The sequence below is a fragment of the Scyliorhinus torazame genome, chromosome 3 (assembly GCF_047496885.1).
Source record: "Scyliorhinus torazame isolate Kashiwa2021f chromosome 3, sScyTor2.1, whole genome shotgun sequence".
Taxonomy (NCBI): Eukaryota; Metazoa; Chordata; class Chondrichthyes; order Carcharhiniformes; family Scyliorhinidae; genus Scyliorhinus; species Scyliorhinus torazame.
In genome coordinates this window covers 33,158,812-33,182,961 of record NC_092709.1, presented here as the reverse complement: position 1 = coordinate 33,182,961, position 24,150 = coordinate 33,158,812, and the positions used below count along the sequence as shown (strand labels likewise).

Here is a 24,150-nt window from a genome sequence, read left to right as displayed (position 1 = left end):
ACAAAGCAGCGTCACACGCAGCCCATTCCCCACCTACTCTGACCTCCTCAACCTATTTCCTTCACATTGGCTGTCTTCTTATCAAGAATCAGAAACTTATCAAAACAGCGATGTCCGAATACATCCAATCTCTTAACCTTTGTTCCCAACGAAGTTCGCAAAGGTCCCCCCCCCCATGTCACCATTGGACAGCTGTGTCCCATTACTCACTATTACTACAAGTTCAGCAGGGCCAAGTAACAATATGTACTCTTGTGCATTATTAAGTAAAGTTGCCATAGTCCCAGATGACCATTGGCTGCTTTCCACTTTGAGGGGGGAGAGCTGACTGGTGGTGATTTAACCTGAGGTTAACCATACCCGGAACAGGGCCTTCATGAATAACCTCAGCCGGTACAGGAATTAAACCTGCGCTGTTGTCCTCACTCTGCATCATGAACCAGCTGCCCAGCCAGCAGAGCTAACCTCGTGCATTAACCCCCTTCAGTTTCACCATTTGGCCCCACAAAGAGAATCTTCTATGTGTGGGCCATGGTAAGCTGTTGCCAATAACAGCTCACCAAGTGGGTGGCCAGTCTCATGGTTAGGCTTGCTGGCCATGGGACCTCATACTCTTCCCTCATCCCTTGAATTTGGTGGTGCATGCACCTTAGACGGGCAGTAAATTCGGACTGCGGGATTATCGGCTGAATTGGTGTTCACCACACTGACTCAAGTAGCACTCCTTCCTCATTGAAGGCGGAAACATTCTGACAGTAGGCTGATGGCAAGTAGCAATTGAACTGCCACTAGTGCATGGGAAGCAATTCTAATTGGAGTGATTCCGCCCTAAGGTCCCGGTCCGAAGATCGCACTCCAGAGGTGTCAGAATATAAAAATAAAATGATACCAGTTGTGGGATAGATATTGGCCAAGCCAACTGGGAAGATGGGAGACAGCCCTTTCCTCATCTTCCAATAGTGCTCTGGGATCCTGTGCATCAACATGAAGGGGCAGATGAGGCCTGGGTTTTGTCCAAAAAAGAGAAAAGCATAATTAAGATACAAAATATTCAGCCCTAAACCATTTTTTAGAGTTGATACATTGTTTTGTTTTTTTAAAAAGGAGAATTAGATGGCTGATTAAATAAAGAGAACTATCAAAAGAAATGGGCAGTGTACAGGAGAGTGAGGTCCAACGAGATAGCTCTGGTGTAGTCATACATTCTTACAGCACACAAGTAGGTTAATTGAGCCATCATGCTTGCACTAGCTCTTTCAAAGAGCTATCCAATTAGTCCCACTTCCCTTCAGCTTTCTACATGACACTGTAATTTTCTTCTCCCCAACTATTTATCCAATTACTGTTTAATCTGTTTCCACCACCTAAGTCAACTGGCCTGTTTTTGTGGTTGTAGGGTTCAATGATAAGCCCGTTATAAGAGGACACTTGAAAAATAAGAGGACACTTGTCCCAAATTTCTCCCATTACCTGTTCTTTTTGTGCGTCAGTGGCCACCTTGTCCCACCAGAGCCGAAAGAACTCCTGCTCTACCACAATAAACTTCCGCTGTTTCCCCTTTATCAGTTCTTCCACGACAGTTGTGTAAACGTTGGCTGCATATGCATGCATGCTCTCCTGTTAAAGAGATAATAAACTAGTCATCAGTTTAGAGGTAATTTTTCCAAAACTAGTACACGGCAAAGATTACCACCAGTAAACTGGCAATCCTCTTGCACCATTAGTAACATCTTTCCAACAGCAACCTTGGATATTTCAGCACATCCCGGGGATTGAATCACTGTTCACCCTGCATAATTCAAGAGAGAGTGGGGCTCAGATAGATCTATCTGTGCCAGTGGTGCTAAACGGGTTGATAGGGAATTGGCAGCTGACTTTTTGGAGCACCACTTTTTACTTACCATTGACTTGGAAAGTATGGCAAAGATTTTTTATCCCACACCAAGCGAACGCTACAGTGAGATTAGGAAATGGGTATAAACCATCGTCACAGGAATTTTAATGGAAGGAAGATCGGTGGGCAGTGATAAATCAGCTGAGTATTCACCATGAGCCTGGCGTACAGCAATTCCACATTCCATGTCTTTACCTTTGAACTACTGGGACCTCCATCATGGTGTCCACCTTAAATGCAATGAATTAAATTTGGAAGATGAGTTAGCAATAATTGAAAATGGGGAAAGGAATTGCGCGCTGGTACATATTGGTGTAGTAATGACGTAAATAAATGCAGAAGGGTTGAGCTGCATTCCCAATGCAAAATGGCAAAACTGGTTTATAGATTCCCTACAATGCAGAAGGAGGCCATTCTGTCCATCAAGTCTGCACCGCCTCTCTGAAAGAGCACTTCACCAAGGCCCACACCCCCGCCCTATCCCAATAACCCCTTAACCTAACCTAGAGATCATTGGACACCCATGGGGCAATTTATCTTGGCCAATTCACCTAACCTGCAAATCTTTGGACTGCGGGGGGAAACCGGAGCACCCGGAGGAAGCCCACGCAGCCACAGGGAGAACATCCAAACTCCACACAGACAGTGACCCAAGGTTGGAACTGAACCCGGGTCCCTGGCGCCGTGAGGCAGCCGAGCTTACTACTGAAAAATATATTCTTCAACTTTGTGAAATTTACCCTCAGAAGGAAGATGACGATGCTGGGAAATGGAGTGTTTCCTTCGTAGACACGAGTGTCAGCACCAAGGTCGCCAAGATTAGTCACAGCATTAAGGCATGCAGAGAAAGCTCTTTCAACTCAGGGTAGATCAAAACCAGAAACAGATGCAGATAAAATGAAAAACAGAAAGCCCAGTACATTTGAAAGAATGAAAGAATATGAAAACTGAAGTCACTGCCGTATATGACCACACAGTTTTATAGATTCTAGAGAAGGCTGATTTTCAATCAGTCAGTTTATTTTAAAAAGCTATTAATAATCATAACATAAACAGTCAAATGCATCATCTGTAAATGGTATAATTTTTAAAAAGGCATAAATATTTATGTTTTTAAACACTTTACAGACAGCAGGGCCTTCAGCTGACTGTGTACCCACATCAAGGGTACTGGGTTTAATTATTACCTTTTATTGCTCCAAGCCTTCCTTTGTGAAGACATTTGTCCTTTTAAGTCCTACACACTGCTTTGCACTCTGCGTCATGAAATAGAATGCACAAAATGCAGACCATGCAAACGTCGCCCAGAAGAGTGAGAGGCAACCTAATAAGAGACCTTTAAAATGTTCAAGGGCTTTGACAGACCAGGGGCGTCATTCTCCGTCGGCGGGAGTCTCCGTTCTGCCGGCGCTCGGGGGTTTCCCGACGGCGTGGGGGTGCCCCACAATGGGAAACCCCATTGACCGGCCGGTGTTACGGAGACTCCCGCCGGCCGGTCGGCGCAGAAATGTGGCGGGGCGGGTAGGAGAATTTCGCCCCTGGTGTGAAGAGATGTTTCCATTAGGAGGAGAGTCCAAAGGTAGGGGCCATAAACAAAGACAGCCATTAATAAATCCAGTCAGGAATTGAAGAGAAACGTCTTTACCCAAAGAATGGTAAAAATGAGGAACATGGAGTCTTTGAAACAAATAGCACGAATCCATTGAAGGGGAACTTAGATTTACAGAAATACGTTGTGCTGATGGGGTTAGATTAAATAAGATGGGCAGAAAGCATAAACTCCGGCACTCCTTTTGGGCCAAATAGGTTGCCTCTGTGCTTGCATTATGTAATATTCATTCAAGGTGAACTAAAAAAATTAATTTAAATGCAGCAACATGGAGCTATATTCACCTTGAGCTTTTCTGACTGTTACACTCAACACCGTTCTAAACACCTGACAGGAAATTACAAAAATCTTATCTGTGAAGGAAAAACAGAAAAACTTGCAGTTGTAAATCATCTTTCACAACTACCTAGCATCTTAAAGTGCTCTACAGCCAAATTGTACACTGCTGTAATGTAGAAAATATGGCAGCCAATTGGTGCACATCAAGATCCCAAGAACAGCTACAAAATATTAACCAGATAATCCATTTTTTGTGAGGTTGAATGAGAGATAAATATTGGCCAAGTCACCAGGATTAACCGCCCTGCTCTTCTTCGTCCGAACACCGTTTGCATTCATTTACATCTCACGCATGCTCATTAAAATAGCTGCTCACCAGCATCCTGCCAGTTCTTCCAATCTAGCGTCATGCCCTTGCATCAGTCTAAAACTCGATTGATAAAGAGTGGCGTGCATAAGGTGGTCCTCAGTTTGCAAGAGCCTTTGAGGTGAGTGCACCAACATGCTGCCAGGGTGTTGCGCTGCTCCTGATGTGCTGAACACTACTCTGCTGAGGCAGGCCGGCTCCTGCCCTCCATCTCCATGCTGAGCTAGCCTTCATGGAAAACACTGTGCTGCTGGACCCACGGAGCCACGTGTCACCGGATCAGATCACCGGATCAGATTAGTACTGTGCCTGGGGTTGGGGAGTACAGGGGGCACCTTCCCCCTGGTGCCCCACACCTGTGTCTATCTGGACAGCACTGTGCCATGGGGCACATGCAGCCACCGCAATAAAGGTCCAAAGTTCTACCGGGAGTGGAGTGAGAGTTGAATCGACTTCTTCTTGAGGTTGCTCATCTTTTTCCTCGGGGTTGCTGACATCATGCACAGTCTGGTGAAGACAGCTGGGCTGGAGATTGTGATAAGAGTGTGCTGAATTGGTGTTTAAATATGGCGACAGGTCCTTTGAACCCTCCAACTGATGGTAGGTGAACCAATCACTTGTGCATAATTAATGATCTTCCTGAATCTGGCATGGGATCACGCTATTCTGACCACTGGAAAGGCCAGAGCCTCCCACCATCTTACTTAGTCTCAAAACAGAGAAACAACCTCTTGATGCCAACCCTGCCAAGCTGTTTCAGAGTCCTGTGTGTTTCAGAGAGATTACCTCCCATTCTTCTAAACTCCAGGAAATGTAGGCCCAATTTACTCAGCTTCCTAGTGGTGACATGGTGGTATTGTCACTGGACTAGCAATCCAGAGGTCTCAGGTGCCCTGAGTTCGAATCCCACTATAGGAGATGGTGAAATTTGAATTCAATACAAAGTCTGGAATTAAAAGGGCCAAATAATGACCATTAAAGCCATTGCTATGTGTTCCATGTAAACTGTGTGCATTAGTAACGACACGGTGGCTAGCATCTCAAAGTGCCAAGGACCCCAATTCTGGCCTGCCTGTGTGGAGTTTGTATGTTCTCCTGGTGGGTTCCCTCTGGGTGCTTCGATTTCCTCGCATAGTCCAAGGATGTGCAGGTTAGGTGGATTGGCCATGTTAAAATTGCCCCTTAGAGTCCAAAAGGTGAGGGGGTTACTGGGTTACGGAAGGGTGATAGGGTTGGGGCATGGGCCTAGGTAGGGTGCTCTTTCCGGGGGTTGGTGCACACACGATGGGCCGAATGGCCTCCTTCTGCATTGTAGCGATTCTATGATTCTAATTCACGCATGTTAAATGTGTGAGAACAGAGTAGTCCCGTTCGTGTGTACTTGTCTTTTCTTTACTTTAATAAATAGTTTTTAATAATTGTGACACAACAATTCGGCTGTTTACTCTCACTGGGGTTTCACTTGTCTCCTCACACCAAAACAAAACTAAACACCCCCATGAACCAAGTTGGGATACCCTCGCAAATATCAGCTTGCATTGTGACGTGATTAAAAACCCATATGGTTCACTAATGTCCTTTAGGCCGACCTGTGACTCCAGACCCACACTGTGAGTCTTACTGCCCACTGAAATGGCCTGGTAAGCCACTCAGTTCAAGGGCAATTAGGCATGGGCAATAAATGCTGGCCCAATCAGCAACATTCACATACATCCCTTGAATGATTTTTTTTCAAAATGAAACTACTGAACCTTTGCTGTGCCACTTCCAATGCAAGCATACTCTCCTTATGGAGACCAAAGCTATACACCGTACTCAAGGTGTGATTGAATAGCAAGACTCTCTTATTCCTGTACTCCAACCCCTTGTTCTGATAGTGTGTCACAGAATATTTTAGCCACTAGTTAAGGATGGAAATTGGGCGCCTGCTCCATCAATAATCTTGACCCAAGTAGAAGGATGACTTAATTCTATATGGCGCTCAAGAAGTGGTCCACTATGCATCTGATTCCCTGGGCTCACTCCAGTCTGGCCATCAAATTATAAGATCTGAATGTCTGCACATTCACCACCAGTTGCTATCTGCAGCGTAAGGTTGCCGCTTTCAGCAAAATTTTGTGTTCTTATAGTTACCAATCAGGGCAATGATCATTTCAGAGCCGAGTATACATTGTGGCACTATTTACAATAAAAATGCAAGTTAAAAATCTAATAAAAGTAATTTTATAGCAACAAACATGATCTGTCGAACAATGAGATTGTGGAGATGGCGTTAAACTGCACGGTATTAACTTGCCTTATCTTATTTGAAATATGGGGATTGGTCAAGTTTAGTTGTCAGACGTAAAGAAAACGCTGAAATCGCGCAACATGGCATCACAGGATGTCAGTTGTGGCTCGGTTGGGGGAACTCTCGTCTCGGAGTCACAAGGTTCTGGGTTCAAGCTCCACTCTGCAAAATGCAAAGCCCACACTCCTGTGCAGCATTCAGCGTGCAGGGGCAGTTAGGAGTCTGTGGAACTTGAGTCACATGTGGTGGTTTCTTTCCCGAAACAAATGAGCTTTTAAAGCAATCATTGATAGTTTCATCATTAACTGTGATGGGCTTTATATTCCAGATTTATTCAATGAATTTAAATTGCGCCAGTTGTCATTGTGGAATTTGGACTCAAGTCCCCACGGCATTAGCCTGACCCTCTGGATTACTCGCCCAGTGACATAACAGTAATGTTGTCATAGTCCCGGATGACCATAGTTCCCCTTTGAGGGGGAGAGCTGACTGGTGGTGATTTACCTGTGGATACCTCAGGCAAGGGGCAAGATTGAGAAGGCATGAATATGGGGCAGCATGTGTCACAGTGGTTAGCACTGGGACTGTGGCGCTGAGGACCTGGGTTCGAATCCCGGCCCTGGGTCCCTGTCCGTATGGAGTTTGCACATTCTCCCCATGTCTGCGTGGGTTTCACCCCCTCAGCCCAAAGATGTGCAGGGTAGGTGGATTGGCCACGCTAAATTGCCCCTTAATTGAAGAAAAAAATTGGGTACTCTAAATTTATAATAAAAATTATTTAAAAATGAAAAAAAAAGGAAGAGAAGGCATGAATAACCTCAGCTTGTACAGGAATTGAACCTGTTGGCCTCGCTCTCGATCATGAACCAGCCAACTTTGCTAAACCGGTCCCCATTAACACTGCACCACAGTCCCCCCCCCCCCCCCCCCCATAGATGTTAAACCAATGCCTCTGCCTGCTCAGGTGAATGTAAAAGATTCCAGGCATTATTTTGAAGAAGAGCATGGTAGTTATCCCTGTACCTCATGTACCCGCTCCATCAACATGACAAAATGCAGATAGGGCAGGTCATTCTGACAATATTGTTGGAATGGGGGGGGGGGGGGGGGGGGTTTACAGTTACTCCCCTCTTCCCCAATTGTGAACAAGTGACCACACTTCATAGGAAGCCCTTTGAAACCTGCAGGTCGCATAAATGCCAGCCCAGTTCCACATTCACAGGCTGGGATACGCGTCCGGTTTACGAGGAAGGAGATTTAGTGGGATCACAAAAAAGCTACGGGATTTCAAGCAGGGATTCCTGTTCTGGTTGTGGGGAAGAGGCGGTCTGACCGGGAGCAGGGCAGGGCAGGGCGGGGAGGCCGGTGCACTGCTGGCCGGGCCGGGCTGTGTACCTGGACAGTGTAAACCCAGCCGACGTCCATGTGACTGTGAGCGATGACAAAAGCCTGGGTGGCGGAGGTCCCCCCGAGCTGGAGACACAGCAACATCCCCAGGGTGGAGACAGTCACAATGTGTGGAACTCCTGGCATAGTCTCAGCCGGCCTCCCTTCCGCCTTCTTGGGTAGGGGTGGAGGCAACAATTGATGACGGAAAGACTCGTAGCCCAATTGCGCCAGGGGACAACTTGTCAGCCCGAACAGCGATTAAAGGCTGAGGACGGACACCCTCCCTGAGAGGGGGAGCTGTTCCCACACGGGTGATGGGTTTTAAATGTTGAATCGGACTCGGCGCGCCCCTATTACCCATTTAGAAATATCGATGTGCGGTTATCCAAATTGCTGAATTCGAAACGTGTGTTCACAAATGTCCAACCCCCCCTCATCCTGTCAGTTCTAATGTCCAATCGACAGGTGTGTTGAACTCAGGCTGAAAAAAGCCACGATGGAATGTACATTCATGTTCCATTTTATTTCAAATGGGTTTTTTTTTTGTTAAGAAAAAGAGCGCCCTCCGTGTTTTGATGCTGTCCACCGAGTGATTGGAGCTTCTGTTGCTGCCCTGAAAGAGAGGTGACAGAACGGGAGCAAAAGGAATGCATCTCGTCCAGTGCGAATCAATTGAAACCAACTCCCAGGGTAAATATATAAGGTAAATCAGATAAGGTGATCTGTTTTCTTCCGTTCGTACCTGATCATCAGAATCATGGAAGTGTCGATTGTAGTTAAATAGGTCATCTTGTTCACTAATGTCCTCCAGGGAAGGAAATCTGCCCTCTTGACTTGGCCTGGCCCGCATGTGACTCCAGACCACAACAAAGTGGTTGACTCTTAACTGCCCTCTGAAATGGCCAAGCAAACCCTTCAATTCAAAGGCAATTTGGGAAGGGCAGTAAATGCTGGCCCGGCCAGAGACACCCACATCCCATGAATGAATGGAAAAAAAAGATGGTTACAGCAGAGGAGACCATTCAGCCTGTCATGTCTGTGCTAGAGCAACTGAGCCATCCCACTGCCTCCCCCCCCCCCCCCCCCCCCATAACCACATCATTTTTTTCCCCCGATTCAGCTAATTAGCCAATTCCTTTTGAAAGCCACAATTCAATTTGCCTCACCCACCCTCTTCGGCAGCGAATTCCAGATCTGTTCATTGTGTCAAAAAGTTTTTCCTTACGTCACCTTTGGTTCTTTTGCCAATTGCCTTTACTCAATGCTCTGTTCTCAACCCTTCTCTCAAAGGGATCAGTTTCTTCCTATGTCCAGGCCCATCCGGACAGAATCAAAAGGTCATAGAGGTCAAACTCCGAGGACCTGAACCATTGCAAGGGATTCGATGACCTCACAGTAGTAGTCAAAATCAGTGACTGCATTTTCAAATGGCATATCCTGATGGCACGCACCACCAGCCTCGGACATTGCACAAATCACCATAGCCCCAACATTCACCTATCAACAAACTCAGGACTTGACAGGATTGTTTCCTGTTGCTGACAAATGTAGATCGCCAGGGCACAACCTGAGGGTCAGTCATTTAAGACTGGAATGTGAAAGATAAGTTGTTGGGGAATGGGGATGGAAGTTACTGGTATCGCACTTGAATGAGTACATCACAAAATGCCCGGCCAGAAAGGGGTCTGTCTAGATTGTGTTTTTCTTTCCTCTTCCACTGCATCCCTCCTCGTGCTCCTGCTCCTCAGCTTGATGGATAGCTGGTGACAAGGGTTCTTCCTTCATGATGGTGAGATGGTGGACCACCATGAGTCTCAATGCCCATTCTGCCAAGCGCTGAAGGGCTCCTCCAGAGCAGACAGGCAGCAGAAGCATTTCACCAGAGTGTCAATGATCCGCTCAATCACATTTCACATGGCAGCATGTCTCATTGTATACACGTAGCACACACATTTCACATGGAAGCATGTCTTTCATTGTATACACAGTTGACACACATTTCGCATGGCAGCATGTCATGTGTTCAGCTGATAGCCCTTGTCGCTCAGAAGCCACCTTTTGCTTTGCTATGGCGGCTCAAATGCAATTGGCACAGTTGATTGCCCCAGAATGAAGGCAACATGACTGCTGCCAGGATACTCCCTGGGCACTGACTTGCAAGATTCATTGCATATGGTCGCAGGCCAGCTGGGTGATGAGGATGCGGAGTCCCTTTACGTTCCTCAATCGGACAGAATGAACATGCAGCACCTGGGGAAGTCTGCAATCTAAATGAAGCCACGTACTTCACTTCTTGCTCTCTGGATGATACAAGTCAGGAGCCTCAGTGAGAAATTCCCTGAAAAAAATTCATAGAATGACAAACTGTGAGATGTTGCAAACGCTCCAGCCCCAGTCTGGCAGGAACTGAATGCAGCAAAGCTAATCGCCCCAGCCATACTCTTGCATCACATTGTCATTACTGCAGGTGGCAGATTTCAGTGAGGACTTGAAGTCAGTATAAAGTCTTTCAGCATCTGTCACATCATTCCTTGGAGGCTTTTGCAACCTGAAAGAACTAAAGCAGCAAACACTTGTAGAATTGAAGAAACAGCCAGAAGAAATCAATCAGCAATTGTAAGTAGTCAGTGATCTCTTTCAATAGTGCTGGTGATGTTCCTCACTGCTGCTGAATGTGGACTGAACTGTACAGAGTTAACACCAGGCATTAGTTGGTGAATTGACCTCCAGAATTGCGCAGTTGACATCATTGGCGCCCTGACCTTCCTGCTCTGCATATTTAGTTTGGAAAATGGAATGTTGGCCTTTATTGCAAGGGTGGAGTGCAGTATAAATGTTGAGAAGTCTTACTGCAACTGTACAAGGTGGGTTAGTGAGACCACGCCTAGAGCGCTGGGTATAGTTTTAGTCTCCTTAATTAAAGAAAGACATACTTGCATTGGAGGCAGTTCAAGGAAGGTTCACTCGGGTGATTCCTGGAATGAGAGGTTTGCCTTCTGAGAAAAGGTTGAATAGATGGAGCCAGAATTTAAAGAATGTGAGATGATCTTATCAAAGCACATAAGATTCTAAGGGGGCTTGACCTCAAAGGGAAATCTAGATCTAGGGGGACACAATAATAAGGGGTCTCCTATTTAAGACTGAGATGAGCAGGAATTTCGTCTTTTGGACGGTCATCATTTTTTTGGAATTCTCTACCCAGATGGAGGCTGGGTCATTGAATATATTCAAAGGCTAAGTTAGACATATCTTTGATCTGCAAGGCAGTGAAGGGTTATGGAGGGCAGGAAGAAAAGTGGAGTTCAGGCCACAATCAGATCAGCCATGAACTTATTGAATAGTGGAGCAGGCTCGAGGGGCCAAAGGGCCTAGTTCTGCTCCTATTTCTTATGTTCTGTCAGCCATTCACTGCGTTTGCACTAATGGCCTCTCCAATGTGGCGTCCAGTGCGATTTGCCTCAAAATTGTGCGTGGGTGTCTTGGATAATATTTCAGAGCTCTAAACTCACTCAAAGCATGCCACAAATAAAGTGCAGTCGACCCCATTTATCTTGCCCAAAGATTTTATTGACTCTTGATTACAGGCCATGTGGGCCAAAACAATGTAGAATCGTGTCCACATGGCTATTCCAAGCATAAAAGATCAATCAGATTTCCTTCCAGGATGTAAGGATCTTTGGCAGCAGCCATCTGGCTGTGTAAGGTATGGTTCATCAAATGCCTAAGAACTGTATTCTATCATCAGCGGAGAAAGTAATGTCAGTACAAGACGTTGAGGAGGGTGGGGGAGGGGGTTAATGACTCAATAACAAATGGGAATCTTATGATTTGGGACTTACATTATTTATTTATAATTAAATGGAAATTGTCCTGTGGCTGATGATGGTAGTTGGCCAATATGTTTTGTTCTTTTAGCTGTCCTTGAAATCCGCTGCCAAAACTTGAGTTTGAAAGGCTGCTTACAGCTTTGCACACAATTCTCAAATACATATTGCCTTTATGATTGATTCAGTTATTAATCTGGCAACCTGCTATTTTTGAGTGAGGATGGCAGTATTAATTTCTATTTGAATCTTGGTAACATGCTCAGCTACACTCACAATAAGACTATTTGTGATCAGTCCCCTTATACCTATGGATCTGTTGCCAAGGTTACTCAGCAATTTGTAACTAGCAGCCTCATTCAGAAAGCAACAGGTTGTCTTCATTTGTAATCACACAAATCGTGAGTATATATATATATAAATGTTTGGAAATTATGTGTTAGACTTCCTTTAAAACCTGTTACCAAGATGCATATGACAAATTTTGCAACATGTGTAACAGGGACGGCACGGTGGCACAGTGGTTGGCATTGCTGCCTCATATTGACAGGGACCTGGGTTCGATTCTGGCCTTGGGTGACTGACTGTGTGGAGTTTGCACTTTCTCTCCGCGTCAGGGTGGGTTTCCTCCTTGTGCTCCGGTTTCCTCCCACAGTCCCAAGAACTGCAGGTTAGGTGGATTGGCCATGATCGATTGCCCCACAGCATGCAGGTTAGGTGGGGTTGCGGGGATAGGGCGGGGAGTGGGCCCAGGTAGGGTGCTCTTTCAGAGGATCAGGGTAGGCTTGAGGGCTGAATGTTCCTCCTGCAGAATGTTTGAGGTGAGGGACACCGTCAGTGTCCCTGCTGATTTCATCTGTGGGAAGTGCACCCATCTCCAGCTCCTCAGAAACCGGGTTAGGGAACTGGAGCTGGAGCTGGATGAACTTCGGATCATTCGGGAGGCAGAGGTGGTCATAGATAGAAGCTTCAGGGATGTAATTACTCCGAAAAATAAAGATAGATGGGTGACGGTGAGAGGGGCTGGGAGGAAGCAGTCAGTACAGGGATCCCCTGTGGCCGTTCCCCTTACTACCAAGTATACCGCTTTGGATACTGTTGGGGTGGCGACTTACCAGGGGTAAGCCACGGGGTACAGGTCTCTGGCATAGAGTCTGTCCCTGTTGCTCAGAAGGGAAGGGGGAAGAGGAGTAGAGCATAGTCATTGGTGACTCCATAGTTAGGGGGATAGATAGGAGATTCTGTGGGAACGAGAGACTCGCGGTTGGTGTGTTGCGTCCCAGGTGCCAGGGTGCGTGATGTCTCGGATCGTGTTTTCGGGATCCATAAGGGGGAGGGGGAGCAGCCCCAAGTCATTGTCCACATAGGAACCAACGACATAGGTAGGAAGAGGGATAGGGATGTAAGGCAGGAATTCAGGGAGCTAGGGTGGAAACTTAGATCTAGGACAAACAGAGTTATTATCTCTGGGTTGTTACCCATGCCACGTGCTAGCGAGACGAGGAATAGGGAGAGAGAGGAGTTGGACACGTGGCTACAGGGATGGTGCAGGAGGGAGGGTTTCAGATTTCTGGATAATTGGGGCTCGTTTTGGGGTCGGTGGGACCTCTACAAACGAAATGGTCTACACCTGGACCAGAGGGGTACCAATATCCTGGGGGGGGAATTTGCTAATGCTCTTCGGGAAGGTTTAAACTAGTTCAGCAGGGGATTGGGAACCTGAATTGTAGCTCCAGTATACAGGAGGTTGAGAGTAGTGAGGTCAAGAGTAAGGTTTCAAAGTTGCAGGAGTGTACCGGCGGGCAGGAAAGTGGTTTAAAGTGTGTCTTCTTCAATGCCAAGAGCATCCGGAATAAGGTGGGTGAACGTGCGGCATGGGTTGGTACCTGGGACTTCGATGTTGTGGCCATTTCGGAGACATGAATAGAGCACGGACAGGAATGGTTGTTGCAGGTGCCGGGGTTTAGATATTTCAGTAAGCTCAGGGAAGGTGGTAAAAGAGGGGGAGGGGTGGCATTGTTAGTCAAGGACAGTATTACGGTGGCAGAAAGGACGTTTGATGAGGACTCGTCTACTGAGGTAGTATGGGCTGAGGTTAGAAACAGGAAAGGAGAGGTCACCCTGTTTGAAGTTTTCTATAGGCCTCCGAAAAGTTCCAGAGATGTAGAGGAAAGGATTGCAAAGATGATTCTGGATAGGAGCGAAAGCAACAGGGTAGTTGTTATGGGGGACTTTAACTTTCCAAATATTGACTAGAAACGCTATAGTTCGAGTACTTTAGATGGGTCTGTTTTTGTCCAATGTGTGCAGGAAGGTTTCCTGACACAGTATGTAGCTAGGCCAATGAGAAGTGAGGCCATATTGGATTTGGTACTGGGTAATGAACCAGGATAGATGTTAGATTTGGAGGTAGGTGAGCACTTTGGTGATAGTGACCACAATTCGATTACGTTTACTTTAGTGATGGAAAGGGATAGGTATATACCGCAGGGCAAGAGTTATATGGGTCACTGTCTGTGCGGAGTCTGCACGTCCTCCCCGTGTCTGCGTGGGTTTCCTCCGGGTGCTCCGGTTTCCTCCCACAGTCCAAAGATGTGCAGGTTGGGTGGATTGGCCATGATAAATTGCCCTTGGTGTCCAGAATTGCCCTTGGTGTTGGGTGGAGGTGTTGAGTTTCGGTAGGGTGCTCTTTCCAAGAGCCGGTGCAGACTCAAAGGGCCGAATGGCCTCCTTCTGCACTGTAAATTCAATGATAATCTATGATTAATCTAGGACAAAGGTTCGGCACAACATTGTGGGCCGAAGGGCCTGGTCTGTGCTGTATTTTCTATGTTCTATATCTGGGGGAAAGGCAATTATGATGTGATGAGGCAAGACTTAGGATGCATCGGATGGAGAGGAAAACTGCAGGGGGTGGGCACAATGGAAATATGGAGCTTGTCCAAGGAACAGCTACTGCGTGTCCTTGATAAGTATGTACCTGTCAGGCAGGAAGGAAGTTGTCGAGCGGGGATCCGTGGTTTACTAAAGCAGTCGAAACACTTGTCAAGAGGGAGAAGGAGGCTTATGTAAAGATGAGACATGAAGGTTCAGTTAGGGCGCTCGAGAGTTACAAGTTAGCGAGGAAGGACCTAAAGAGAGAGCTAAGAAGAGCCAGGAGGGGACATGCGAAGTCTTTGGCAGGTAGGATAACCATAAAGCTTTCAATAGATATGTCAGGAATAAAAGAATGACTCGGGTAAGAGTAGGGCCAGTCAAGGACAGTACTGGGAAGTTGTGCGTGGAGTCCGAGGAGATAGGAGAGGTGCTAAATGAATATTTTTCGTCAGTATTCACACAGGAAAAAGACAATGTTGTCGAGGAGAATACTGAGATTCAGGCTACTAGGCTAGAAGGGCTTGAGGTTCATAAAGAGGAGGTGTTAGCAATTCTGGAAAGTGTGAAAATAGATAAGTCCCCTGGGCCAGATGGGATTTATCCTAGGATTCTCTGGGAAGCTAGGGAGGAGATTGCTGAGCCTTTGGCTTTTATCTTTAAGTCATCTTTGTCTTTGTCTACAGGAACAGTGCCAGAAGACTGGAGGATAGCAAATGTTGTCCCCTTGTTCAAGAAGCGGAGTAGAGACAACCTCGGTAACTATAGACCAGTGAGCCTTACTTCTGTTGCGGGCAAAATCTTGGAAAGGTTTATCAGAGATAGGATGTATAATCATCTGGAAAGGAATAATTTGATTATAGATAGTCAACACGGTTTTGTGAAGGGTAGGTCGTGCCTCACAAACCTTATTGAGTTCTTTGAGAAGGTGACCAAACAGGTGGATGAGGATAAAGCAGTTGATGTGGTGTATATGGATTTCAGTAAAGCATTTGATAAGGTTCCCCACGGTAGGCTACTGCAGAAAATATGGAGGCATGGGATTCACGGTGATTTAGCAGTTTGGATCAGAAATTGGCTAGCTGGAAGAAGACAAAGGGTGGTGGTTGATGGGAAATGTTCAGACTGGAGTCCAGTTACTAGTGGTGTACCACAAGGATCTGTTCTGGGGCCACTGCTGTTTGTCATTTTGATAAATGACCTGGAGGAGGGTGTAGAAGGATGGGTGAGTAAATGATGCAGATGACACTAAAGTCGGTGGAGTTGTGGACAGTGTGGAAGAATGTTACAAGTTACAGAGGGACATATATAAGCTGCAGCGCTGGGCTGAGAGGTGGCAAATGGAGTTTAATGCAGAAAAGTGTGAGGTGTATTCATTTTGGAAGGAATAACAGGAAGACAGGCTAATGGTAAGATTCTTGGCAGTGTGGATGAGCAGAGAGATCTCGGTGTCCATGTACATAGATCCCTGAAAGTTGCCACCTAGGTTGAGAGGGTTGTTAAGAAGGCGTACGGTGTGTTAGCTTTTATTGGTAGAGGGATTGAGTTTCGGAGCCATGAGGTCATGTTGCAGCTGTACAAAACTCTGGTGCGGCCGCATTTAGAGTATTGCGTGCAATTCTGGTCGCCGCATTATAGGAAGGATGTGGAAGCATTGGAAAGGGTGCAGAGGAGATTTACCAGAATGTTGCATGGTATGGAGCAAAGATCTTATGAGGAAAGGCTGAGGGACTTGAGGCTGTTTTCGTTAGAGAGAAGAAGGTTAAGAGGTGACTTAATTGAGGCATACAAGATGATCAGAGGATTGGATAGGGTGGACAGTGAGAGCCTTTTTCCTCGGATGGTGATGTCTAGCACAAGGGGACATAGCTTTAAATTGAGGGGAGATAGATATAGGACAGATGTCAGAGGTAGGTTCTTTACTCAGAGAGTAGTAAGGGCATGGAATGCCCTGCCTGCAACAGTAGTGGACTCGCCAGCACTAAGGGCATTCAGATGGTCATTGGATAGACATATGGACGATAAGGGAATAGTGTAGATGGGCTTTAGAGTGGTTTCACTCTAAATTGGCGCAACATCGAGGGCTGTAATGTTCTATGTTCTATGTTCTGCACTGTAGGAATTCTATGCTTCGAAAATAGGTTTGAGTTTACAGATGGCTTTTTGAAATACCATGAGTTGTCCCTGATTATAAAGGGAATCCACCAGACCAGAAGGAGACAGGCTGCTTTATACTTGTCATGGGCATGTCTAGTGCCTGATATTACATTTATGATATGTTCAGTACTCCGATATTTTTTTTAGAACATACAGAGCAGAAGGAAGCCATTCGGCCAATCGAGTTTGCACCGACCCACTTAAGCCCTCACTTGCACCCTATCCCCATAACCCAATAACCCCTCCTAACCTTTTTTGGACACGAAGGGCAATTTAGTATGGCCAAACCACCTAACCTGCACGTTTTTGGACTGTGGGAGGAAACGGAGCACCCGGATGAAACCCACGCAGACACGGCGAGAACGTGCAGACTCCACACAGACAGTGACCCAGCGGGGAATCGAACCTGGGACCCTGGTGCTGTGAAGCCACAATGATATCCACTGTGCTACCTTGCTGCTCAATCTGTGTGATGTCAGTAATCTAAACTCGTGTAAAAAAACTTGTTTGTAAAATCTACCTTATGATTAATATGGGGATCAGGGGTTTTGGGGAGAAGGTAAGAGAATGGGGACGAGAAACATTTGAGCCATGATTGAATGGCAGAGCAGACTCGATGGGCCAAATAGCCTAATTTTGCTCCAATGTCGTATTGTCTATTGGTTAGAACATGGCTTTGAAAGGGATTTTGGAATAGTTATTTTCATCAGATTTGAAATTTCACATTTTTAATCAAGAAATTTGAATGAAGTTGGCATTAGTAATTATTTGATATACTTTGTAAAACTCCTATATAACCTTTGTTAAAGTAACATCATGCCATTGCTGTCATACTGCTCCTGCAGCCACTGTAAAAAAAGTCTGTTTTAAACAAAGATGTAAACCCAAGTAATTATTTTGGGATTATTTTGTTGGAAAGGTGTAAATGGATGCTAAATGGGCAGTGCCAATTTGAAAGTCTGGTGTTAACATGCAGTTTTGACCCTAATTGCTGACCGCTGTGATATGGAACTTGCCTGGAGGTGCTGAAGCAGACACATGCAGGTTTAGCACTCAGGTTCAGATTAGACACAATGTTAATGCAGCGTTTTATGTGGGGCTCCACACACATACACTGTAAGTTTCAGGATGGCTTAGGGATTGGGTGAGAGGGCGCATGGCTTCTCGAATGCATCCTCAGAGATCCTAGTGGAGGCAGGGCGGGGGGGGGTGGGGGGGGGGGGGGGGGTGGGGGGGTTGGGGGGGGTGGGTGGGAGCGGGGGGGTGGGAGCGGGGGGGTGGGAGCGGGGGGTCCCAGTGGAGGAGGGATGACATGCTGAACCCACAGTAGGGGAAGCATGCCACCACCTGTCCCTCTCTCTTGCAACAATTGGCGTGACTGGCCTCGTGTTTTCTTGCGGTAGACCCCTGGCAAATGCAGATGATCAATTACTCCCCTTGTCCAAGTGATTCCAAAAGGTATTCAGTAATGTCGAGTAACGACTTCCGGGTGCGGCGATGACCAGCTAAGTCGCACGTTTCGGCAGCTCCCGGTGGAACGGACTTTTGGGCTCTTAATAAGAGCCCCAACGGCAATTTTAACGGCTAAAAGTACTGTGCGGTAAACCAGAAGGGAATTCCCCCTGGATACGGATGGAAAAAGGAGAGGAAAGTGGCCGGATTGCGGTGGATCCTTTAGAGCAGCGGCAAGGAAGGCAAGCAAAAACCAAGATGGCGTCGGAAGGTGGCAGTTTAATATGGGGCCCTGAACAACACGAGTTTTTGAAACGCTGCGTGGAAGAGCTTAAAAAGGAGATGAAGAAGGAGCTGTTGGCCCCGATATTACAGGCGATTGAAGGGCTAAAAGATGAGCAAAAGACCCAGGAGCGGGAGCTTCGGGTCGTGAAGGCAAAGGCTGCCGAGAACGAGGACGATATACAGAGCCTGGTGGTGAAGACGGAGATGCACGAGGCACACCATAAACGATGTGTGGAAAGGCTGGAGGTGCTGGAGAATAATGCGAGGAGGAAGAATTTAAGGATTCTTGGTCTTCCTGAAGGTGCAGAAGGGGCGGACGTCGGGGCATATGTGAGCACGATGCTGCACTCGTTAATGGGAGCGGAGGCCCCGACGGGTCCGTTGGAGGTGGAGGGAGCATACCGAGTGATGGCGCGAGGACCGAGAGCAGGAGAAATTCCCAGAGCCATAGTGGTGAGATTCCTCCGTTTTAAGGACAGAGAGATGGTCCTCAGATGGGCAAAGAAAACTCGGAGCAGTAGGTGGGAGAACGCGGTGATCCGCGTATATCAAGACTGGAGTGCGGAGATGGCGAGAAGGAGGGCGAGCTTTAATCGGGCCAAGGCGGTGCTTCATAAAAAGAAGATTAAATTTGGAATGCTGCAGCTGGCAAGACTGTGGGTCACATATCAAGGGAAGCACCACTACTTTGAAACGGCGGATGAGGCGTGGACATTTATTGTTGAAGAGAAATTGGAATAAGCGGGTTATTAAAAAAGAACGTTTGAGACAAAGTGGTGGGGCGAAGAGGGGGGGAAAAGGGGGGAGAGATGATTTTTATGTTGTTAATCCTGCGACCTGGTAACTTTTCTCTCTTCCACAGGTGGTGGGGGAGGGAGGAAGGGAGGTGGAGGAGCTGGGGGCGTTGGCCATTGGGGGCAGGGCCAAAAGGGAAGCGCGGGCTTTGTTCCCGCGCTATGATAATTATGGCGAGAATAGGGAAGCAGGAAGGAGGGGGCGTCGCACGGTGCGAGCCGAGGTCACCGGGGGAAGCCGAGGTCGGCCAGAGTTTGCTGACTTCTGGGAGCAACATGGGGGGTGTAACTACGCTAGTGGGGGATCTAGCGGGGGGGGGGGGGCGGTGGGAGGGGGGATTTACTGGGTTGCTGCTGCTGGGGAGAAGGGGGAGCTGGTACGGGGTGGGGTGGGTGGGGCGGGAGGGCACCGCCTGTGGGGGACACAGCTGCGTGGGAACCGGGTGAGGAGCTGGATAAAAGGGGATGGCTAATCGACAAGGGGGGGGGGGTAAAGAGCCCCCCAACCCAGCTGATCACGTGGAATGTGAGAGGGCTGAACGGGCCGATAAAGAGGGCACGGGTACTCGCACACCTTAAGAAACTTAAGGCAGATGTGGTTATGTTACAGGAGACGCATTTGAAACTGATAGACCAGGTTAGACTACGCAAAGGATGGGGGGGGGCACGTGTTTCATTCGGGGCTAGATGCGAAAAACAGGGGGGTGGCTATACTAGTGGGGAAGCGGGTAATGTTTGAGGAAAAGACCATAGTGGCGGATAGTGGGGGCAGATACGTGATGGTGAGTGGCAAATTACAGGGGGAGGCGGTGGTCTTAGTGAACGTATATGCCCCGAACTGGGATGATGCCAACTTTATGAGGCGCATGTTCGGACGTATCCCGGACCTAGAGGTGGGGAAGTTGGTAATGGGTGGAGATTTTAACACGGTGCTGGAACCAGGGCTGGACAGATCGAGGTCCAGGACTGGAAGGAGGCCGGCAGCAGCCAAGGTGCTTAAAGACTTTATGGAGCAGATGGGAGGAGTAGACCCATGGAGATTTAGCAGACCTAGGAGTAAGGAGTTTTCGTTTTTCTCCTATGTCCACAAAGTTTATTCGCGAATAGACTTTTTTGTTTTGGGAAGGGCGTTGGTCCCGAAGGTGAGGGGGAGTATACGGCTATAGCTATTTCGGATCACGCTCCACACTGGGTGGACTTGGAGATAGGGGAGGAAAAAGAACGGCGTCCACCCTGGAGAATGGACATGGGACTAATGGCGGATGAGGGGGTGTGTCTAAGGGTGAGGGGGTGTATTGAAAAGTACTTGGAACTTAATGATAATGGGGAGGTCCAGGTGGGAGTGGTCTGGGAGGCGCTGAAGGCAGTGGTTAGAGGGGAGCTGATATCAATCAGGGCACATAAAGGAAAGCAGGAGAGTAGGGAACGGGAGCGGTTGCTGCAAGAACTTCTGAGGGTGGACAGGCAATATGCGGAGGCACCGGAGGAGGGACTGTACAGGGAAAGGCAAAGGCTACACGTAGAATTTGATTTGCTGACAACGGGTACTGCAGAGGCACAGTGGAGGAAGGCACAGGGTGTACAGTACGAATATGGGGAGAAGGCGGGCACGTTGCTGGCCCACCAATTGAGGAAAAGGGGAGCAGCGAGGGAAATAGGGGGAGTGAGGCATGAGGAGGGAGAGATGGAGCGGGGAGCGGAGAGAGTGAATGGAGTGTTCAAGACATTCTATGAAAGATTATATGAAGCTCAGCCCCCGGATGGGAAGGAGAGAATGATGTGTTTTCTGGACCAGCTGGAATTTTCTAAGGTGGAGGAGCAGGAGAGGGTGGGACTGGGAGCACAGATCGAAATGGAGGAAGTAGTGAAAGGAATTAGGAGCATGCAGGCGGGGAAGGCCCCGGGACCGGATGGATTCCCAGTTGAATTTTACAGGAAATATGTGGACTTGCTCGCCCCGCTACTGATGAGAACCTTTAATGAGGCGAGGGAAAGGGGACAGCTGCCCCCGACTATGTCAGAGGCAACGATATCGCTTCTCTTAAAGAAGGAAAAAGACCCGCTGCAATGCGGGTCCTATAGGCCTATTTCCCTCCTGAACGTAGACGCTAAGATTCTGGCCAAGGTAATGGCAATGAGGATAGAGGATTGTGTCCCGGGGGTGGTCCATGAGGACCAAACTGGGTTTGTGAAGGGGAGACAGCTGAATACGAATATACGGAGGCTGCTAGGGGTAATGATGATGCCCCCACCAGAGGGGGAAGCGGAGATAGTGGTGGCGATGGATGCCGAGAAAGCATTTGATAGAGTGGAGTGGGATTATTTGTGGGAGGTGTTGAGGAGATTTGGCTTTGGAGATGAGTATATTAGATGGGTACAGCTGCTGTATAGGGCCCCGATGGCGAGCGTGGTCACGAATGGACGGGGGTCTGCGTATTTTCGGCTCCATAGAGGGACGAGGCAGGGATGTCCTCTGTCCCCATTATTGTTTGCACTGGCGATTGAGCCCCTGGCAATAGCATTGAGGGGTTCCAGGAAGTGGAGGGGAGTACTCAGGGGAGGAGAAGAACACCGGGTATCTCTGTATGCGGACGATTTGTTGTTGTATGTGGCGGACCCGGCGGAGGGGATGCCAGAGATAATGCGGATACTTGGGGAGTTTGGAGAATTTTCAGGATATAAACTGAACATGGGGAAAAGTGAGTTGTTTGTGGTGCATCCAGGGGAGCAGAGCAGAGAAATAGAGGACTTATTGCTGAGGAAGGTAACAAGGGACTTTCGCTACTTGGGGATCCAGATAGCCAAGAATTGGGGTACATTGCATAGGTTAAATTTAACGCGGTTGGTGGAACAGATGGAGGAGGACTTCAAGAGATGGGACATGGTATCCCTGTCACTGGCAGGGAGGGTGCAGGCGGTTAAAATGGTGGTCCTCCCGAGATTCCTCTTTGTGTTTCAGTGCCTCCCGGTGGTGATCACAAAGGCTTTTTTCAAAAGGATTGAGAAGAGTATCATGAGTTTTGTGTGGGCCGGGAAGACCCCGAGAGTGAGGAAGGGATTTTTGCAGCGTAGTAGGGATAGGGGGGGGCTGGCACTACCGAGCCTAAGTGAGTACTACTGGGCCGCCAATATCTCAATGGTATGTAAGTGGATGGGAGAAGAGGAGGGAGCGGCGTGGAAGAGATTGGAGAGGGCGTCCTGCAGGGGGACTAGCCTACAAGCTATGGTGACGGCGCCGTTGCCGTTCTCACCGAAGAAATACACCACAAGCCCGGTGGTGGCTACTCTGAAAATTTGGGGGCAGTGGAGACGGCATAGGGGAAAGACGACAGCCTCGGTGTGGTCCCCGATAAGAAATAACCATAGGTTTGCTCCGGGGAGAATGGATGGGGGATTTGGAACATGGCAAAGAGCAGGAGTAACACAATTGAGAGATCTGTTTGTAGATGGGACGTTTGCAAGTCTGGGAGCGCTGACCGAAAAATATGGGTTGCCCCAAGGGAATGCATTCCGGTATATGCAACTGAGGGCTTTTGCGAGGCAACAGGTGAGGGAATTCCCGCAGCTCCCAACGCAGGAGGTGCAGGACAGAGTGATCTCAAAGACATGGGTGGGGGACGGTAAGGTATCAGACATATATAGGGAAATGAGGGACGAGGGGGAGATTATGGTAGATGAGCTGAAAGGGAAATGGGAAGAAGAGCTGGGGGAGGAGATTGAGGAGGGGCTGTGGGCTGATGCCCTAAGTGGGGTAAACTCATCGTCCTCGTGTGCCAGGCTAAGCCTGATACAATTTAAGGTGTTACACAGGGCGCATATGACTGGAGCATGGCTCAATAAATTTTTTGGAGTAGAGGATAGGTGTGCGAGATGCTCGAGAAGCCCAGTGAATCACATCCACATGTTCTGGTCATGTCCGGCACTACAGGGGTTTTGGGTGGGGGTGACAAAGGTGCTTTCGAAGGTGGTGGGGGTCCAGGTCGAACCAAGCTGGGGGTTGGCTATATTCGGGGTTGCAGAAGAGCCGGGAGTGCAGGAGGCGAAAGAGGCTGATGTTTTGGCCTTTGCGTCCCTAGTAGCCCGGCGCAGGATACTGTTGATGTGGAAGGAAGCCAAGCCCCCGGGTGTGGAGACCTGGATAAATGACATGGCAGGGTTTATAAAGCTGGAACGGATTAAGTTCGTCTTAAGGGGATCGGCTCAAGGGTTCACCAGGCGGTGGCAACCGTTCGTCGAATAACTCACAGAAAGATAGAGGGAATGGAAAAGAAGAAGACAGCGGCAGCAACCCGGGGGGGCGGGGGGGGGGGAGGAACCAGAAGGACTCTCAGGGATGTTAGTGTATAAGTATAATATGTATGGGTTGTTGTTATAGGTAATTGTATACTGGACTGCTGAATTGTATTTTTGGAGAGTATTTATTTGGGACAAGGCAGTTGCCATTTAGTTTTGTTTTTTAATTTGGATGTTGTTTATATATTATTTATTTCTTGTTTAAAAAACTGGCCATTGTTATTTATATTGTTATATTACTGTGTAAAAGATACACAATGTACTGTTATGGTTGGCCAAAAATTTTGAATAAAATATATATTTTTTTAAAAAGTAATGTTGAGTAACACATCGCCTGTTCTTTCTGGATAAAAGTCCTCAGAGTATTTCCAAAATTAATGTTGATGGAGTGTGTGAATTTTGGCAATGTGTTTCTGAAAGTCTCCTGATGTTTCCCAAAAGTCCTTTTCAAAACAAACAATTGAAAAGGTGATATATGTTTAAATGGGGCTTGAAATCTTTTGCAATGATTTGTTTATTTCCAATCAGTTGGTTGCTGTAAGGAGAGGGTGTAACCTCAAGTGCCAGGCACCAAAATGCCGTGCCGCTTTGTTAAATGAGAGCAAGCAGACAATTTAAGTAATGATCTGTCCCTTAGTAATAA

General features: G+C 47.6%; 2 protein-coding genes across 4 annotated transcripts in view; one reads left to right on the top strand and one right to left on the bottom strand.

Annotated features, from left to right (window-relative positions):
• man2b2 (mannosidase, alpha, class 2B, member 2) overlaps positions 1-8,021 on the bottom strand; it is an 87,075-nt gene extending 79,054 nt beyond the window's left edge. Inside the window, exons 1-2 of one of the 3 annotated variants that reach the window (XM_072495551.1) lie at positions 7,835-8,021; positions 1,471-1,617 (exon numbers count right to left, since the gene is read on the bottom strand). In XM_072495551.1, coding sequence (XP_072351652.1) covers positions 1,471-1,617; positions 7,835-7,972 — 285 coding nt within the window. In that variant the 5' untranslated portion in view covers positions 7,973-8,021. Of the gene's footprint in view, positions 1-889; positions 1,004-1,470; positions 1,620-3,787; positions 3,860-7,834 lie in introns of those variants that run through there. The other 2 variants (XM_072495552.1, XM_072495553.1) reach the window with 2 other exon arrangements.
• A 137-nt stretch (positions 8,022-8,158) lies between these two features.
• The window catches only part of LOC140408399 (serine/threonine-protein phosphatase 2A 55 kDa regulatory subunit B gamma isoform), a 495,785-nt gene continuing 479,793 nt past the window's right edge, over positions 8,159-24,150 (top strand). The window contains exons 1-2 of the mRNA XM_072495544.1: positions 8,159-8,293; positions 8,380-8,518. Coding sequence (XP_072351645.1) covers positions 8,476-8,518 — 43 coding nt within the window. The 5' untranslated portion in view covers positions 8,159-8,293; positions 8,380-8,475. The remainder of the gene's footprint in view (positions 8,294-8,379; positions 8,519-24,150) is intronic.